The sequence below is a fragment of the Thermobia domestica genome, chromosome 2 (genome assembly GCF_964235325.1).
Source record: "Thermobia domestica chromosome 2, izTheDome1.hap1.1, whole genome shotgun sequence".
In the NCBI taxonomy this organism is placed as follows: domain Eukaryota; kingdom Metazoa; phylum Arthropoda; class Insecta; order Zygentoma; family Lepismatidae; genus Thermobia; species Thermobia domestica.
Window position 1 is genome coordinate 150,718,959 of NC_137455.1, and position 21,347 is coordinate 150,740,305.

The window sequence follows — 21,347 nt, forward strand, 5'->3', positions numbered from 1 at the left end:
ACACTTAATGTTGCGAATGCTCTTTCTTCATATTCTTTACAGGAAATAGAATCAATTAGGAAAAATTATTTACAACCATGATTTAAAGGAACTCAAATTCAAATTGCTAGAATTTGAAGGCGCGAGAAAAGCCGAAGATTATGAAAACAAATTATCCCAATTAATAGGACAGTTTCTTACATTAAATAAGCACGAAGTAAGGAAAACCAGAGACAAAGAGTTAATTTTGTTATTTAGCTAGCATTGGAAATGCCACATTTAAATTATATGCTTTCTTGGTTAACGATAAACACAAGTACATCTACGTTCGAGTACTTACTGAATGTCATAATTGTAAATCGGTTAGATATATTAAAGGAATTTTTAAGAAACACCTCGTTGATATCTATAAGTGTTGTAGGAAAAATCTGATAGATGGCAGTTTCTGTTTTCTGCTATATAATAATTTGGAGATTGTATATTTTCCGATTAAGACGCATTTTGCAGTTCTTGAGACAGATGGTGTAGATTTTTATAATGGAAATCCTTTCCCAAGTGTTTATAACACTTGTTCGGAAATTTTTGAGAATAAGAACCGTTATTTGGATCAGACACACACGAAATTTTGGATCAGGTGGATCTTGTTAGAATGGATGAAATTAAGGTGTCTATTACAGTTGGTGCTTGTAGAAGGCTGAAAGAATTGAGCGAAGAAGTGGAATTGTTAGTTGCTGTTATTAAAGTTGCACATCACTGAAATTCCACTAGATTTATTTTAATTTTCAAGAATTTCAAATACTTGTTCGTTTCCATTGGTTACAAACGGAAATACAAAACAGAATTTTAGATCTAAGTGTTATTTTTAAGATTAGATTTAAAACTACTCCTAACAAGAATGAAGAAAAGTTAGTGTTTTGCAAGTGAAAATTTTATATTTTGATATTATCAGTTTGTAAATTTTATAGTTACATGCTATAAAAATAGCTAATGGCTATAAAAATTTTAATCTCAGTTATTCGTGTTTTTCCAGCCAAAAACTAAGTGATAACGAGCGACTGGAGATGGAGAAGATTTTCTACCTCTTTTATTGCTGCGTTTGCGTTCTAGGTAAGGATATTTCTGAAACCTTTTGTTGTTGACGTAAGAACATAAAAATGCTACATATTTACTTATTACAAGTAATTTGTAGGTCACTGTTAGAGGTCAAAGAGTTACAGATACAATCTGCTAGTTAACAGTGTTATTTTGTTAGATATAGATTATAGTTTATAAATAATAAACAAACTATTCCAATAGAATATAACCTAAGAATTAATGAGAACGAACGATATAGTTTTTAGTGTAATAAAATTCATTTTTCTCCATTTTCTCGAAAAGTACGGACTAGAATTTATTCATAAGAAAAGTCATTTTTCAGCTTAATGGCATCTATCAATTTATATATACACATTACTTTGAACAATATTACAATAAAGCAATAAATAAATAAAATTGAGTTTAAAAATTAATCATAATTATGGGGTATAACTCATTAACAATGCAATGTGTTGTTCAGAAAATAAATAAATAAAGAATTGAGTTTAAAAATTATTCAAAATTTTCGGCTATAACTCATTAAAAATACTACGTACTGTTCAGAAAATAAATAAATAAATAAAATTGAGTTTAAAAATTATCTTAAAGATTTAAAATTGAGTTTAGTAAATAAATAAAATTGAATTGCTATTCAATGATGACGGCGCCGTGGAGCTTTGTACAGGACCCACTTCTCATCGCATGTCAACTTCCTGTCCAGAAATGACTCCATCCTCAGACGAGACAGCAAAGAAACACAGATGTCTGCTCGCGTTGCCTTCTGGCCCGGAATCAAATCATGTGGGATCCATTGACCCAAATTGTAGTGCTTCCTAAGTTGATGGGGCTGCTGCCGAATGGTTTCTATACTCACACTGAATTGTAGTCCTAGTTCCTCACATGTCTGGCTACTGTTTGCCCCAATTGCTGCCTGAAGATCTTCATCTTGTACATGTGTTGGTCTTCCGGCACGTACTGGGTCTTTGAGTGTTTCGTCACCGTCCTTAAACTTGTTAAACCACCGCTACACTGTCCACGTAGTCACGACACCCTCACCAAAGGCTTAACATATCTTCTGCACCGATGCAGTGACGTTTGACTCCATTTTGAACTCGTACAGCATATATGCCCTTATGACGCTCTGTGGAGATCCCATGTTTACTCTGTCCTTACGGAAGTTCACGCTGCAACTGAACTGCCACAACCAGGTAGTATGTTGGATATACTCACACCAACAACTGACCTTCGCCTTATATCCATTCAAATTCAACGCAATTGAACACAGACATCCACAAAACACGACAGGACTTTCTTAGTTATCTTTATATATGTACATAATATGTATTACGTATATGCAGGGTGTTCCTTTTAAAAGTTGCGTCCTTAAAATGATTTGAAAGAAGAGTTTCTTCCCATATGTCTTTAAGACCAATGTTTTTTTACCTACAAGGCTTAAGTAGTCTATCAGGGAAGGGAGAGAGAGAGAGAAAACATGCATCACTCGAACAGTATTGGAATCCAAGACACCATTATTCTACAAACTGGCAGTTTACCGATTGCGCTAACTACACGACAGGCAGAAAAGGGAAGATTTTGCATAGAGTTCCGAGGATTCAAAGTAAAATTCTGGACGGAGACAGCTTCTGATATAGGTAGAGCTAAGGAAGTTCGATAAGGTTGAAGACTTATCAAACTTCTGTTTTGAAAATTTATTATCCGGCACTCGAAGCCCTTCGAGCATTTTAGATCATCAAAATTTTGTGTAATGTCTAAACTTCGAGCATCATTACTGCGATGGTATAACAGAAAACTAAATTTCATTACATTACTAAAGATCTCTTTTCATCAAATAGTTACTGCATGTGAGGAAAGAACAACCTACACTTGCCCTTCCACCAGTGTTCGCATTTTTTTTCTTACCACCACCTTGTTGCCCTCCATTTTCTTGTCTGCTGCCATTTTGAAATTTCTATGTTCACGTATTGCAGTAATACGTAACGATGAGAAATCGGGAATTGAGACCGCCTTATTATTTTTAGCGCGCCTTTCTATGGGCAAAATTTTCGTTTTGCCTCCATCTTGAAATGCCTATGATCAAGTACCACAGTAATCGGATCCATTCCCCCTCCAGTAAGAAGATTCGCATAAGAACCCTCATTTTTGCCGTTCTCAAACAGTCCTTTTGGCGCTCGCTGAACCCGCGTCCTCCATGAAATTATAAGCTTGTAGTATGTAGGTGAAAGGTCAGTAATCGCGCAAAGAATCTCTCGATTCCGTTCACCAGTTTAGAATATTAGCGCGATTATATTCCGTCACTATACCGTTAACTCCATTTTCTTTTGGCCACCATTTTAAAATAATGCGACTGACAACTTTTACCGTGTCTTTTCTGTTGTCTGTGGCATTACCTAACTTACAATGTTAGAGTGTGTGCAATGACGCATCGCTCTGTCTGGTCCTCTTTGCATGGCACAGACACACACGTACACGGCGCGAGCCGTTACGTTAGTCCGTCCCTTCTTATAGGGTGAGCTAAAAAGGACAAAAAAATGAGTCAGAATGGACAGCTCGATGGCTATAAGGTTGAATCTGAACCATCCAATTTCTTGGAAATCCATGTTAACATCTAGCATCCACTTCCTCTCCTATGGGGCGACATTGATAAATTTTAAAACTTTCAAACTACAGGTAAAATATCAAGCATTAATAAACACTTTTTTCCCTTTATACTTGACATATTATTAATTTCCTCATTGTCACCAGCATTTAAGATTTCATGCCGAGTTTGCTGGCAAAGGGGGTTAGTTTGCTGTACTCCGAAGCTAGGGATCCTTGATTCGAATGTTAGTCAGGCATGCACATTTTTTTGTCCCCATTAGCTTCGCGCATAAGAGGCGGGCCTAAAAGGAAATCATGTTTGACAAAATTTGGTCACATTCGAAAACTTTTCAATATTCCACGAATGAAGTTTCGTAATGGTTCGACAATAACCGATATGTCAGTAATACTGAAAATTTGGATAATGCTCGAAATTTCGATAATACCCGAAGTTTCGAGAATACCAGAAATTTTACCTGAAATTTCGATAGCACTAGAACTTTCAAACACCCAAAACTTCGATAATATTCGAACTTTCGATAATACTCGAAACTTCGATAAGATTCGAACTTTCGATAATACCTGGAAATTCAGATGCCTGAACCATTTTTAATCAAATTTGACATAGTGAGAGAGCGCGCTGAATGTTCTAAGGAGATGCATGTCCCGATCAGGCATACCATTGAGGAATAATTACCGAGAAAGGGGATGCCCATAAACTTAACATTGGAAAAGCATTTGGCACTCGCGAACTCTCCTTGTTAACAATGGAAAACAGAATTTTTAGCATTAGAAATAAGGCGAAGCTCTTTGTTTTGTTCTGCGAGCACTATTTTTGAAAGTCATTATGCTTTTCACTGATATTCCAAATTCAACTATTTGTATGTCGTATTCGTTCACGAAAATAATTGAAACACTAAAAAAATCTATGAATAATTAATAAGGGTCGATCGCTTCGCTCCAAATTTGCAATTATTGTATACCTAGTACTTTAGTCATGTATACATGTCAGAAGCGAAGTGTCTCCGTGAAACACCTTAAAATTCCAGTGCCACTTCCATGCTCCGTCATGAGGAGGAATAAAATAAAAGAGCAAATTGAAATCAAATTGGGGAACCAACATGATGTCTACTATTGGCCATATCTTGCGAAATAAGAGGAATATTCTTTACAAGTTTTCTCCTTCCATTTTCCACCAACACACTTCATAAATAACATAGAATGTGAAAGAAGTGGCGTCAGAAATGCTGCCAAATTCAGTAGCACTAGACGAATACAAATCGACTCTTGTGGATGTGTGATATCACAATTTAATCGATTTTGGAATACGACTTCTCTTGACTCACTGGAGATATTTTCCAGAATAATTCGAAATAACATAAATATGAGTCATGACATTATCCTATTCAAACTTGCAGCCAATCGCAGAATTTGGAGAACTCATAGATATGTTAGGGGAAGCACAAGTTCTTTAAAATTATGAACTACTCGACATCCTTAATTCTCATTATATTCCCTTATTCTAACTTTCTACTCTAATATTATTAATAGTAATAATTCACAAATGTTTACTAATCCACTATGCATATAAAATGTCGAGAGACTAAAATTCTTATTAATTATGTCGTAAGTACTTCAGCATTTTAGTAGGAAAATGGAACAATTAATTTTTCTGTATCAATCTTTCAAGATTTTCTTTAGCCACAATTTCTTTTGCACTAAACATAAAACTGTTTTTTCCTTAACCTGGACAAAATAAGTGTACAGTTTCTTACTACTCTTATTAATTTAGTAATTATAAAATGGTAATATATTGATTATATTAAGTAAGCATTATAATTCTACTATTTAAAAATATTTACTGCAAATGACGAACTTAAAAAGAACGGTATGCAATGCATATATACAAAGTCATTTGATATATTTGTGTATTATTTGGGGACATGCTAATAAATAAAAAATACAACCACTCATAATATTACAAAATAAAGCCATTAGAGCAATGCGTGGTCGACCTATGGACTATCCAAGTAAAAGTTTATTTATGGAATCAAGTATACTGCCATTCGATTTATTAATTAAAATTCAATCCTGTATATATGTCCATAATGTACTTTCAAATAATATACATAGTAATCTACTTTTAATAAAGAGGAAAGAGGTACATAATTATAATACTAGAAAAAAGAATGATATTGATATTGATAATCTTAATACAACAAAGTATGGTATAAATAACGTTAAGCATAACATTACTCAAACTTATAATAGTCTGCCAAAAGATATAAAGGACACAAAAGCAATAGGCCTACCTTTATTTAAAAAAGAAATCAAAAAACATTTTTGGAATAAATTTGCTGAATAATCTAGTAGCCATAAAAATGATAAATGAAGACAGTGGATACTGACACATAACTACATAAAAAAATAGCAAAAAGAAACACTTAGTCCTTAAAGTGAGCTATTGCTCGTTGGGATAACATTTTCCATCTTCTACTATCCACATGTTATACCTGTCAGTCTTAGGGAACTTGGAGGACCAGTTCTCTTTATAATTTAGAAATATTAAGTGTGGGAAATCTGGAAGACCGATTTCCCTATTAATGTCGTATATTAAGTGTGAGAAATCAGGATATTATCAAAATAAATTGTAGGAAATTTGGATTTCCAATTTCTGAATAGTATGGTATTTATGTTACTCTTTTTTCTTTTCTTTCTTTTCCTCTTATTTTTTTAAAGGACTTGTGTTAGTAAAAATATGTTTTGATTCTAATGGTATAATATATTGAGAACAAATGTTGATATCTTGTATAAATCTTCCAGCACTGGTCTAAATTCTATAGCATCTCTTTTGTATAATAAATAAAAAAAATTAAAAAATAATAATAACTGTGAAATCTATTAAATTTCATTTTTAAAAGGAAATAAAATGAAAGTTGCATACCATAGCACTAAACTTCCCTGTACTGATTGCTTAAATTTAATCATGTAATGCTGCAGTTGTTACTAAAACAATTATTTATGAAATTTGACAGAATTATAATAAACATTTTAATCAAACTTCAAAGAAAATTTACCCCAAGACCAAACTATTTCTTATTAATTGTTTCAGTGTTTATTTATAAATTATAAAAAATATCGCCTAAGTATTTTTGAGAATTATTTTTAAAAAAAACTAGGAATATACTACCCCTTGTGAATATTTTCAGAAGAAATTACTTACGCCACATTATAGGCTTGTTTATAAAATATGAACAAAATCGGCTCAATAAGTTTTAAGAAAGCCGTTCGAAAATATCTTTTCCCTAAGAATAAAATACACTTTGCAGATATCTTCAGAGGAAACACCTAACGTCACAGTATATGGTTGTTAACGAAATATATATTTATGCAATACATGGGACGATCAATGACTTATACTAGAGATGCAAAAAAGCCGGCTTTTTTGAATCGATGGTTTTTTTCACATAAAAAGCCGGCTTTTTTGGAAAAAAACGAGAATTTTGGAAATTTTGGCTTTTTTCAACTTCATGATTTTTCTATCTAAATAGCTTTCTTATAGTATATTCTATAGTTAGATAAGAATTCCATGACCTGAATGTGATATTTCGCTCTGAAATTCACCATCAAGATGGATGGAGCACATGTTTTACGAATTAAAGCTAACATGAAGAATGTAGTATTTGAGGGTAATTTTAGAGGCTATTTAACTTTATTTTAACTTTTGAGTTATCGACATCTTTTTTCTTCTCTAGTTTGTCATCCGTGTTTCATTTCTAAGACCTTAGTACTCCAGCTTCTAGCGCAAAAGTTAAACTTGCCCGTTTTTCTATTTATCCGTCAAAGTGTACGTTTTTCAATATATCCGTCAAACCGTACTTCCACATTTCTGTTATACTGTAGCTGTGAAGTGATTTAGCAGTAATTTTCCGGACACAACCTTGAATACCAATTTATACAAATAATCAGTAGCGGATTTAGAAAAGTACCTTAGGAGGGGTTTTTCTGATTGTTTCGTTTCCTAAAAAGTCCTAATTTTATTTGGGAAGTGCTTGAAGTTTATGAGTACAGGCATAACTAATATTTCGTTTCGTTTATATGTTTAGCAATAATCTTCCGGATACAACTTTAAAAATCATTTTATACTGAGAATCAGTGGCGGATTTAGAAAAGTATTTTGGGAAGGGTTTCTTACTAATGTTTAGTTTTTTTAAACATTCGTAATTTTTATTTGACGGGAGCTTAAAGTTTATGAGTAAAGGCATAAATAATAGATATTTAGTTTGTTGCAGACATTCCGTAACTTTGGGGAACGGGCTTCAGTCCAAAAGACCGCCCCCCTAACCTTCGCAAAACCGTCACTGCTGGTAATTAGTAATAATAACGATTTAAAAACAATAAAAAAGGAAGTCGCCCAACTCACAGTACACGCACTATTTCTACATTCACAGATGGAATGAAGAAAAGCTTTGTCAGAATGGTCGAATGCTGGTTGAATCCCGGACTTCCCGATAGAAGCGCAAAAGCTAATCACTCAGTTATGTTTGTTGTGCAGTTGTATTTAGCTTAACTTAAAATATATTCCGTAGTCTATTTTTTGGGGGGGAAGGGGGAAGTTCCGTAATGATATGTTGAATCCCTCTTGTTAAAAATTCAGAAAACTTGAGGATTGGGTAAACTGTGATGGTGGTTCTATAAAACTTGAACTGTAGAATTTCAAGAATATACAGAACCAAAAGCTCTAGATGTGCAGCCTTTAAGTGTATCATATAAATCTAAGTTTTTCTCTTATGTTTTATTTTAATTTTATTTTGTTTCAAAAAGAGGGTATGGAATAATTTGAAGTAAAAATACTACATACTATTTTGCTAGTTATTTGTGTATTCTTTAAAAAGAAGTGTTTACTTTTAGGGTTGGCTGGTTTACACCAACTTCTTTTTTTTTAATAACTGGTTTAAACCACAAAAATAAAAAGAATGAAAAATGCGAATCGTGTGAACTTCATGGTGACGTTTCCAGATATCAAACTACTGCAATAGTTTAATTTCCCTTTCACCTTTTAATCAAGGTGTCCCATGTTCAATTCTCGGTCGAACCACAAACCTTCTTTCATGCGTAACCCAAGTAGCGGTTCGGATGTCAGTTTAAGCGAAAGTCTTCTCCTTGATAACCTCGGTATTTCGTAAGGATGTTAAGCCTAAATATAAGAAACAAACCAAATTGTATATTTCTGCATGCCTAAATGCGTGTTGTTTTATAAAGAAGCCAATATTGCTTAAATATATTGATAGAAATTGGCAAAATTTATCGATTACCTACGTAGCTTCCAACATTAGCTTGGATTGGACTTTCAATGATATCTACGTACCGGTACTAAATTTGTAATTTAATACCTCAGTTTTAGCGTACTGATTATGGTACGTTGACCTTTAAATTTTACATGCAAAGCAATAACAGGATTTTCCCGTTATTGTCTTACATTTCAAGTAATGACGGGATTTTCCCAATGACTAGGGCGGGAGATTCTCAACTTAAGAAATTTACTGACCGCACTTCTTTAAGCTTATGGGAGTTCTTCCGGCATAACTCCCCTGTTGCATAATAACATCAAGGCGAAACAAACTTATTTCTGTGAATATGTAATATAAATACATAAAGCAAAAAATCTAAGTCAAAAAGCCTGGTTTAAACCAAAAAAGCCTAGTTTAAACATCCCCCCAAAAACGGGTTTTTGGCATTTTCTAAAACAACCACGGTTCTTGCCAACTCTGCTTACTTTTGTATATAGGAAGTTAAAAAATTCTTATTATATACATTGGTTAATCCTGTGGAATTCATAATGTAAATATGTTGAAGAAAAATTGTTTGAAATATTTTTTCGAAATTCATAGTTTTTTTTCGATATTTTATATTATTATCAGCATCAACCACTAATTAAATTATTTTTTGTGTTATGGAGAAGCGATACAAAATCTGTTTTATCAATTTAAAGCAGTATTTTGAAAAAAGCCCAAAATTTCCCAAGCAAAAAAGCAAAGCAGAAAAAACCGAGTTTTTTTCCAAAAAAGCCGGTTTTTTTTCCGAGCCCTTGCATCTCTAACTTATACAGATAGTGGAGCTAAAACTTGGAGACTGACACATGTTATTAGTCCTTTGACTATGGAAAGTAGTATGCCAAAGTCCATAGTTATTCTTTGTAGAAAGTGTCATATTGATAAAATAAGCCAGTGCTCGACAGCAAAAATGACCTCAATATCAGAAGAAAAACGTATTCCTTCTCGCGATTGTTTCATGTTTGGCTCAAATAGTAACGTGTTTTCTACTGACCTTCTTGGTTTATATTCTCTTAAAGTAGCGTCAATTACATAATCTTTTTTCCATTTCAGTATGGGAGAAGAGAGTTTCATAGTACTAGGGGGTTGTATCAATAAATAGAGACATGGTATGTAGCTTTAGAAGAAAGAGTGGAGAGGGAGTTGGTATTGTTTAAAGCGGGTTATGTTCTTTGTGGACTTTCTCCAGGCAATGAATGTTATTGGATTTTATATATGTTACACTTTTAAAGTGGTAATGGAGGGGAAACATGATGTCGACTGAGTTCGACATTGTTCAAGACATTGACATAGACGTCATTGTCCGAGATTTTGCAGACGAAAAAGTTCAGGAGGTTATGTTGTAATTGTTGTGAGGTGTTGAAAACAAATGTATTTAAAATGTTTAACTTGTTGGTAATTTTCAGTAAAAGTGAAATTTATTTTTTTAATTTAGTTTTTCTTAAGTTTTGTGATGCTATTAATTATCACGCCTGAGGCCAAAGGTAGCGAAATTAGGAAAACAATTTGTGTAAATTATCCTAGATTTTAAGGTACTGTTTTTATGGAAGAAAAAGATATGAACGCTTTCTCATAAAGTTCCCTAAATTCATTTTGATGTGGTTTTCTTACTTATCAAACTTACGAAAGTTGGAGAATTTCTAATACTTGATAAAACCTATTATTAAGCTTTAGTCTTGTAAGAGTGTTCAACTTTTGTACAAATTCATGAGATAAATTTTATGAATGCTATGGACTTCAACTACTAGAACCTGCATAAAAAGGGTTGTTTATATTACTGTGCGTAAAACACATTCAACATATATGAAATGTATTGATTGGTATTTCATGATATTAGAATAGATTATTACTTAGTCGGATATATGGTAGAATGACTCCTGATGTTATTTTTATATCAACACAATTTATAATATAGAAGTAATCATGTCACCATTAGTAGCACTTAATAAATGCTGTTCGCTAATGTTTTTGTGTATACATAAAGATACATTATTATTATTATTATTATTATTATTATTATTATTATTATTATTATTATTATTATTATTATTATTATTATTATTATTATTATTATTTTAATAATAATAATAAATACAATATAATTGATATCATATGCATATTTTAAGTACTACATATACCTTTATCATGAATTTGAGTATTAATTTTTCTTTTTGAAAAATGGGTTTAAAATATTAAAATCACTGTAATAACATTTAAAATAAAAGTTGTTTTCTTTAATGAGCAATTTACTTTATTAAACAAAGCACTTGTATGTACAGCATATGAGAAACCTTCTTTTAAGAACAAATGAAGCAGCATTGCTTGTATCTAATTCGTCTTCTTATCTTTTATTGGCTTAATTAACAGAGGGCGAGATGCGACGGACGCTAGGTTTGCAGCGCCTTTTTGCCTTGCACACAGCACCAACAGGGTTCATCAACACAGGACTCCATGAGTTCGGGGGAACAGCCCATAAACCTTCGACGGGACATCCAGAAGTACTAGACGTTCCTCTGGCTGACAGGCTCGCTCTAGAGAACGCAGAAGTTAGCCAGCTACAAAAGTAAGTGCTGATGATTTAAATTTAAAGAAAACAATGTTATTTTATGCATATCAAATTAAATTTAGTTTTCTTATGCATTGAGATATTTTTGTGTCGTTATACTGACTCATACGAAAGGAAATCTTTGTTTCAGTTTTTCACAACAAAATACTAATGTTGTCCGAAATTTCACTGAAAGTCAAGAAATGAGTTCAGTTTCTCAGTATGAAATTACGATAGACTTCCAAACTATGCGAATTCAATACTCTACTGAAAGTAGTAGATCTTTAACTTATGGTTGTAATAGAGGAATGAGATCGAAGATACAGTAGAATCTGTTTCTCGTACGCTGAATCCATATCGAAAAAAAATTACTCGCTATCTGTTATTGTTTTTGTTCTATGGAGAGTAATATCATAGACGGTTCCAGGGAAGCGAAGGGTCGTTTGCCACCCCTAGCGGCACAAGCACTAGTGCTGCAAAGACCGGGTTTTTCTTACTTTTCTTAACTAAAGCAACTCTAAGTACCTCCCGTCTCCCCAGAGTCCGTCCTGGATCCGCCCCTGATTAATGTGTGGAAACGGGAAGTAGTAGTTGATGTCTATCACTTCTGATTGTGATAGAGGAATAAATTGAAAATAAAAAAACGGATTTTTCCAACTTTAGACGATATTGACTAATATCTATTATACTAGATATAATTTTGTCAATTTTTTGAGTCATGTTTTGTAATTTCATACTTAATAAAAGCATGTATAAATTCAAAACACTAGTGTCATTACAGGATTTGCCAGGGGGAAGAGGTAAGAATATCCACTGACATAAGACTTTCATGTTTTATTAGGATATCAGTACACAATTTATTAAAAAAGCATATGTTTCTCAAACTCAGAGCGAAATTGCACCCTGCCCTCCCCAAGTGACGCCCCTGATTGAAAACCTTGTTCATTTCAATTTTAAGTTTTAATTCTCCGTTACATATCTGCTACATAAAGCATTATTTGTCGAGACTTAGTTTCATCATGATCAGGACAAACTCGACGGGTCCATTTGTTGAAACAAAAAAATTGGTCGTTTTTAAACAAAAAGAAAACAGTTAATCTAACCAAAAAGACTTCAATAGCCTCCTATTCAAAGACTCAAATAATTTAAACACCAAAAAATACGAGGCAAGGAACATACCTTTACCCCCCTTTTACCGAAAATAGTTTTATGAATAGGTAGGTTTTTCAAACGACTGACTCATTAGCTTTCCAAAATGCCTCCTTTGCCTTCAAATTGAAATTAAAAATGTGCTAGGTAAATAAGTTTAATATACTGGTTACCACTGTTCATCACTTCAAAAGTTGAGAAATGCGAATTTTGTTCGAACATTTAATAATACAACTGATCCTAAATGCTTTCTTAACCGATGACATTTTGAATTTATAGAAAGTATTAAAAATTAAATATGGTGATATTTTATATTCAGATTCGGAAGTTATGCAAGAAACTTTTTGTTTGAAACACCTTTCTGAAAATACTCTGATTGCTGGTGTAGTGGCTAGTAGCGCGCACCTTTTATACACGAGAACCCGACGTTTATTGCCGATGGTAAAACCCTGAAATTAGAACATATTACGGTGTTCCACCTTTAAATTATAGGTTCGCATCTCATATAGCCTCGAAGCTGAAAGGAATGCTAAAATCCAATCCAATAAATCAAAAACTTTTTCAAAAATGATTCCTCTGCCCATAAATTGTGAGAAGAATAATTTTACATCAATGTCTTATTTTCCATGTTACTCTAAAGACAATGGAAACATGTTGGAAATGAAATTTGTTATTTTTAGATGGGTTCCAAATCTGTTTTTTAAAAATACCATATTGCGTTTTAAATAGTCGACTTACAGACTGATTAGACTACTTTTGATCTGTAGGGGAAGTTAAAATTTCATTCTAAAAATACTCATTCTAACTTTGGAACTTAAATAGAAATAAAAAAAACATTTACTATTGCTAATCTGTTTTACAATTTCGGCAATATATCATTGCCTTTATCAGACACGCTATATATCAAGATATCAGATATAATGACTGCGGTAATGAATAAAATGAACTGTGACATAATTAATAATAATTGGTTTAGTTTGGTTTGGTCACATTTTAATTTTAAAAAATGTCATAATTATCATAATATGTTCTATTTTAATAAACTTGATGTTCTTCAACTTTAGAAGAGATAAAAAGGAAGTATTTGTACCTATCAGACCCGTTTTTAGGTAAGTCCTATTCTGTGCTCGAGCACAGAACGGCAGAATTTTTGGGGCGGCAAAGTTTTGGATTTTTTTTAAAAAAAAAGATTCACAACAAAGTAATATTTAAAACTAGCAATCCGCAGAGAATAAATTACTGTGTTTAATTCGCTCTAATTACAGAAGTCACTAGTTAGCTAGCTGATATGATTATTTTTAAAAAGTCGTCCTCTCCCACCCCCACCCCAAGGGGTAAGAGTGAACTTGAACATCATGAAAACTGATACCATTAAACTCAGCGACCTCGAAAACTATGAATTTAACATTAATATCTGTCTGTTTTAATTACTTCTAAAATCTTGCCTCTTCCTGGGAAATGGAGTACGATCTTGAAATTGAATTGTGTTAAAACTGACTATTCATTTCAGCGACTTGAAACACTTTAGTTTAAATTTCAGCTGGCCTATACATATCACTTTGATTTTGAAGTTTTGGGGCACGGTGGTTCAGTTGCAGAACACTCATCTCTGGTGCGAGAGGTCTCTGATTCGATGTCAGGCTATGTGAGTTTGTGGGGAACAATATCCTAAACATCAATTTTCTAAAGGTTCTCCCGTTTGCTCGGACACACTCTATTCATCAATTCTTTCATAATTATTCAGTTTAATTGAACATCGGTCTCGTCTAGCTCACAGGACGTAACCGTGGGGCGTAAAAATAGAAATTTCGTTTCATTTTCATTCAGGAAGTTTAAATACCACTGGTAAATGTGGTACTTGCGATATAATATGTCTTAACTTTGTTTCGAGACTCAAGTAAGTTAGATAAAGGTCTGGTACGAATTAACTTCCTCACCCAGTATATTTTGTATTTTCATCAGTTATGTGGATCAACATATGTACAAAGAAGTTAAGACTTTCAGTACAACCCCTTACAGAATCCAGTGATTTCCTTCTTTAGTTAATATTATTTACGACTTGATAGGATTTAGAAATACAAGAAGCATAAGATTTATGCACTCTAGAATATATGTACAGAGCGAGTTTCATGAAACTTATAAGATTTTTCGAAATAATAGTAAATAAAAGCTATGTTTTGCAAGAAGAAAATCATGTCTTTTTTGTTTTTCTGAAAATATACGGTAAGAAACTTGGAAGAAGTGACCAATAAAGATCAAAATATATAAATGAGGTGTTGATTAAATCTAAGCCTTTAATACCTAATTTTGATCCTAATGGAACACTCACTTAGTGACAAGTTACTGAATATTAGATTTTAAGGATCAGTATAAAAGATTCAAGTTTGCTGTTTTAGAAAGCTACAAGAAAGAATCTACTGAATCCAATAGAATGAAAGATGTGATTCACATGCATATAAATAGAAACTCAATATTGTTTTCAGATGATGTTCACTTATTTACTTATACTTACTGTTCCATTGTATGACATTCTGTTGGATAATCTTAGAACATCACATAAACATTAGTTATATATATATAAACAAAAATACACTTTGAGTCTTATAGAATATTGTTTTCCTACGTCCATATGCTTTTAAGTTCGATTAAGTAATGCACTGGAATGTTTTGGAATATATATTTTGTTCATTTAGAAACAAAGTGCAAATGAAATTGTTTAATTACTCAATTAGATTACGTAAGTAACTGAAAGTCAAATGTTTTGCTGTTTTTGAGGAAAATGACTAATGACTAATGACTAAGTAACTTCTAACCAATTACTAAGTAACTTCTAGCGCTTCACCCCTTATTTTTTCCTCTACAAAGTTCCACTATTTTAGACTCACTTTGTTTTGCTCTCTCTATTTCTGAACAATTATAGACATAGCGCTAAATACTGTATTTATCCAAATATTATAAGCATATAAATTGCAGGGAAATCACAGAATTGCGAGACGTTGTCACCGAACTCCAAGGCACGGTCGACATGAAAACGTGGATCGTTGAAGAATGTCCTCCGCCGATCAGCAGCACAAGCGGAGAATCGGGGTCGGAGGAAAGTAAATCGGAATCTGCCTACTCTGAAGTTGCATCGTCGTTGGTAAGTTAATCTTTTTTATTGATATTCCTCCATTATATAGTGTGATATTTTCTTAACTTAAAGCCAAATTGTTGAAACAAGAGTTCTTATTTGTTGCTAAAATTCGCGCACATTTAAAAGGATGTTTTATAAGAGACACCACCGACATTGATTTTCATTTCTTCTTTCTCCCATGCTATCTAGTGCTTTCATTCTTTCGTAAAAATTCCAATAGTTTTCTTTTTAATATTTCATTTAACCTAAATGTTACCTAAATGTTAAAACTTTATTACAAACATCTCCTTGTGTCTTATAATCAATTGTCGTTAATTAAAAAATTTGAAATTAACAATAACTTATTGTATTTGTTCATGCTTCGGAGTTCAATGACAGCTAGTTAAAAGAATTCCACAGAATTTTTCTAGTTCAAAATGGCAATCATTTGTGGTTCGTTTATGCTGAAATGTGTCAGAGCTTCAACTCTATTTAACAATGTAGCGAAGCTGTTACAGGAAAAATGCTTCAGTAGAGCAAATGATACCAATGTCAAATACGATATACTTTTGAATCATGGAGCAATTGCTGTATGACTACAAAACACTCACACGACTAAAAACAAACAACGGCTTAATTGACGATTACAGAAACACAAATTGGAGAAAATACAAGAGAATAACGACTAGAATAGTGAATCCATAAAATTTGCACCGTACAACATTACAGAAGCAATTCAAAAGGTTATAAGAACACGGAAAAAACTAATAAAAAAACTTAGATTTATCTGCATATCATCTAGGAAAAGAACTCATTAGTGAAGAGATTCCATCACAAGAGATTCCTTACAAGAATATATGAAAATATAACAGATCACGAAAAAAATATGAAGTATCTCAACTAAACAAAATTACCAAACTTGAAATCAAAAAAATCCGGCAGAACAAAATACTAAACAAATAATATAAACCACATAAATTATACAGTCAAGATAGGATTTGCTTCTGGAAACAATTATAAAAACAAATTTCTACATTAATTATCAGTAAATATTGACGAAACTACTTTAATATCAACTAAAAAAACTGAAATTATTCCAAAACATAACAGAAAGATTTTTACAATAAACACCTACCAAGAAGGTACAGTGTAAAATACAAGATAGTTTTCTTGAAACATAATATAGATTAAATGTTTGGTTTCACAAGTAATTTGAAGATATCTAACTATAACTAACAGTAGGTGTCAGCAATGCAATTTGTGGTACAGACAAAATACCCAATATATGCATTTATTAGTAATAAGAAACATTTTTATTTGTTCTATTATTTCCTTTCAGTTTGGGCACTGGTTATATGCCAGATAATCGAGAGAAATATATATACTCATGAGTAGGGCTCGAAAGTTGAAGACCTAAAAATTGCCTAAAAATGGCCTATAAAAAGACCTTGAAATATCTAAAAATAAAAAGACCTAAAAACTTAAAAAAAAGGACGTAAAAATAAGATTCAATTTACTTACAGTTAGAATTACATATTTAATGAATATAATGCTCAAGAAATACAAGCTTCAGGTAGTATACAATATACTGTTGAAAGAAACTTTATCAAGGGAACGCTTTGTTTTGTCGTTCAATTTGCATTATTCTTTCTGTAGTCGAAGTTAAATCCTACATTGTAAAACTTTTGGAGGACAATCAGAAGCCGGACACTTTTGAAGAAGGCCAAAACACCACATTGGCCCGTAATACTGAAATTACAATTGATCTGTGTATCAGTTGGCACGTAATAAAAATATTTAAATATTTTATGCTTTAAATTGCAGGTAAAGAACAAAATTATTTCTCCGACGGACGTGAATTCGGCATCCTTGAGCAGCAAGACGTGCGAAAATAAATTTTTATTTGGCCTTTTGCAGGAGCAGCTCAAGGCATAATTTTCACCTGGGCAAAGAGATTTGTTGTTCCTTTCCTAGTCCTAACATGTGGTTTACATTTTATTACAGTGATTTTAATAATTTAGAAGCTATTTTTCAGAACGAGGTAGGTTGGGTTCTAATGCGATTCTAATAGAAGTTAATGGCCAGTAAATTTATTGTCAATAGATGAAGTGCAAAAAAAAAAAAAGAAAGAAAGAAAAAGAAAGAAGAAAAAGAAAAAAGACGTTAAGACCTATAAAAAGTTTTTAAAAGACCAATAAAGAGAAAAACACCGAAAAAGGCAAAACAGGACAAATAAAATCCATCATTTTCTGGCCTACAATGACCCAAAATGAACATAAATGTATTATGTTAAGCCTCGTCTTCAGGCACTCGTAAAAAAAGGGATTTTTCCTCAACTTTCAGGCCCTACTCATGAGTAATTGAATTAGAGATAATTGCCTTCTGGAAAAATGGCGCCGCTGTCGGTTCGGTAAATGTATTAGCTGAGCATGGCATGTAACAGCAAGGACGACAGACCTCGGACGGGCTGTATGAATAACAACTAAATACAGAGTGGACATGAAAAAAAGACCTCAGCACATTTAATCGCAGACATTATCGGAGGCAGACACATGGACCACTCTGAAATCATGTAAACAATGAGCTCTTCAAGGACCACGTATCATGGTATATGGATTCGCCCAAAATAACCGCCGTTATGCCGTACGATGCGTTGATGACAGTCGTTGCCGTAGGCTAGCTTGGATGGTAAGAACGGTTAGACAGACGAAATGTAGCCGACCACTAACGAGATCAGTACTGGATAACAATGACGTTGTGAATAGCCATACCATTCAAAAGCATCTCGGCATGGAGTTCAAAAGCAAGCGTCTCATGATCTGCTCAACACTTGCCACAAGGCACAACGACTGACATGGTCAAAACGTCACCACCATTTCATGGAGCATGGAAAAAGGTTGCCTGATCAGATGAACCAGTATACTAGTTATTATACGCTCATGGCTGATTGCGTCGTCAACCACATGAGACCATGGATCCCTCTTTCCCAGGTGATAGAATTCAGGCCGGTGGTGGTAATATCTTCGTATTTTCATTGTTTACGTGCAATGTCATGGAGCCCCTGGTACATTTGACTACGTCCTTCACCGCCACATGCTACAGAAACCTTCTGAAAGATCATTTTCACCTCTTTGCTCGCCTCAAGCACCCTGCATTCGATCTGTATCTACAGCAAGACAATGATCCAACTTATCGCTTCCGAATTGTGGCTGACTGGTTAGATGAGCGCTTCAAGAATGAGATAATGGTTGCCTGGCCCCAAGGAGACCCTATCTCAATTTAATTGATTTCATCTAAGATTCTGTCCAAAAGGATGTGCATGCCGTGGATCCTGCTCTGATTTATCTTCGTGGAATACTGGAGGTTGTGCAGCAATCATGGATGAGTATGACTCTCCAACGCTTCCGGTATCTTGTAGAGTCCATGCCATACCACATTGCTGGCATGTTCAAGTCAAAAGGGATGCTACTCGCTGCTTGCCAGGTATATCTAATTCAGTTATTCATGAGTGTACAAAGTTTCGCACCAAAAGTTTGGAAATTATCACAAACTCCAATAAATATCGACCAATTATCTTCACTCCAATATTATCAAAGATAATGAAAAAATGTTTAGTAAATTGCTTACAATTTCAATGAATCTAAACACATCTAACGAAATGACACTGAATTCAAATCTCAACTTAGTACAATTGACCAACTACTCCAAGTATACAATAACAAAAAGAACTAAAATTTAGAAAGAAACACTAAGAACTGGAAGCATAAATTTAAGAACTCAAAAGAAGAAGCATAAATTCAAGAGCAGTATTTCTAGATAAGCCTTCGATAATGTCTGGGACAACGGACTCCTGACCAAACTCCATCAACTCAATAGACATAGCACTACAATCCATTGTATTTATATTTTTCTTGAGCGATACAATTCTAGACTTTTTGGTAGGTTTACATTCAATCGATTTCAAGAATATATACAGGACTATAAGATATGAAGTGAGTATATACCGTAGACTCAGCAACAGAATGAGGTTAGTGCAACGCTTTCGGTCAATCAATTTTCAATAACATTTCAATTATCTGCAAAGTATGTTACTAATATACTTAAGTAAGAGCTGTAGAAGTTCATATATCTGGAGAGCAGTTTGAAATACAGGAGGCAAATTTCTTATAATCTACTGCTGCCATCTCTGCTTCTAAAACCATCTACTGCTTCTTTCCGCAAATTCTCACTTGAAGAGATTGACTCTGCCGTAATAGATTTAAATTTTTGATTGTTTTGTCTTTAAAGCATATACAGATGATATTAGTAATCCTAATGGATTAGCCAAAAGTGACGTCTTGTATACAGGTAAATAAATAAGAGATGAAATCTGAGAGAAGACGTAACTAACTATTAAAATATTTTTATTTATTTTTAAATTTCTTCAAGGAATGTCATTGAGTTGTTTCAGTAATTTTATCCTTTTCTAAATTTCCGTAATTTAATTGGTTTAAAAAGTGTAACAGCCGAACTACATGTGTATTAAATTTTGAGAAATTCACAAAATTTGTTTGAAGTTGAAAGTCAATAATACGATGTCAATTGTGTTGTAAACATAATTATACATTTTATGAAAATAGATATGACTAAAATAACAAAAAAATCTTTTTGTAAGAAAATCAATTCAGTTATCAAGTAATAAAGTTATGTAAACTTTTTAGAAGAAAAAATCAAAGATTAAATATTGTAGAATTAATACATAGATGTAGCTACGAGGTGTGTCGAGTGTGGCTATTATTACCCTAATAAAATGGTTTGGTTCCTTTCCCCCTTCAATTGTAATTCATTCTAAAATTTTATTATCTGTAATTCTTTAAATTTATTGAAATCATATTGTATCTTATTTTTAATACACTTTAAAAAATACGATAAAATGTGTAAGTGAAAATGTTATAGTGAGACCGTAGGTGAACTTTAATTACCCTTGTACACATCAATATCAATAATGCTAATTTAATTATCTTTATACACTCGTATTAAAAGTTTTGACCACGCCTATGATTTAATAATTATAACAATTAATATAGTTTTAAATCCCAACATCCCAAACATCTTTATTCCCTACAATTAATATAGCCTCAGGATATTCAATTGATTCAATCAACTTAAGGGGCAATGAAAATGAAAACCAGGAAAGAAAATATTAAATCCTACAAATTTAAAAATCCTATAATTTGTCAACTCTTTGTTCTAGAAACGTCGTTGATGGTAGCGTAAACATTAATATGTATACTACAAATTCAATTAAATCTTCCACAAAATCTAATAAACGTGCAAATATCTCATTGGCTATTAGCTTCTGACACCAACATAAATTTCTAAAATATAAAATAGTTTTAAATATATTCCATATAATTTTCACGTAAATATCTGTAATTAAATACATTAATTCGTTTTTTTTTAATAGAACTCTGATGAGTGGAGTGTGTTTGAAGCGTAAGATAAAATAAAATAAATAGATCATGAATGGAATGCCCAATAATGAAATCTTAAGTATGAATAAATCGCACAATACAAG

At 32.7% G+C, this 21,347-nt stretch overlaps 1 protein-coding gene across 4 annotated transcripts in view; it reads left to right on the plus strand.

Annotated features, from left to right (window-relative positions):
• The window catches only part of LOC145676293 (regulator of G-protein signaling 9-binding protein-like), a 320,813-nt gene that overhangs the window by 295,801 nt on the left and 3,665 nt on the right, over positions 1-21,347 (plus strand). For all 4 annotated transcript variants that reach the window (XM_081747166.1, XM_081747167.1, XM_081747165.1 and 1 more), the window contains 3 exons: positions 1,010-1,086; positions 11,352-11,547; positions 15,652-15,817. In XM_081747166.1, coding sequence (XP_081603292.1) covers positions 1,010-1,086; positions 11,352-11,547; positions 15,652-15,817 — 439 coding nt within the window. The remainder of the gene's footprint in view (positions 1-1,009; positions 1,087-11,351; positions 11,548-15,651; positions 15,818-21,347) is intronic.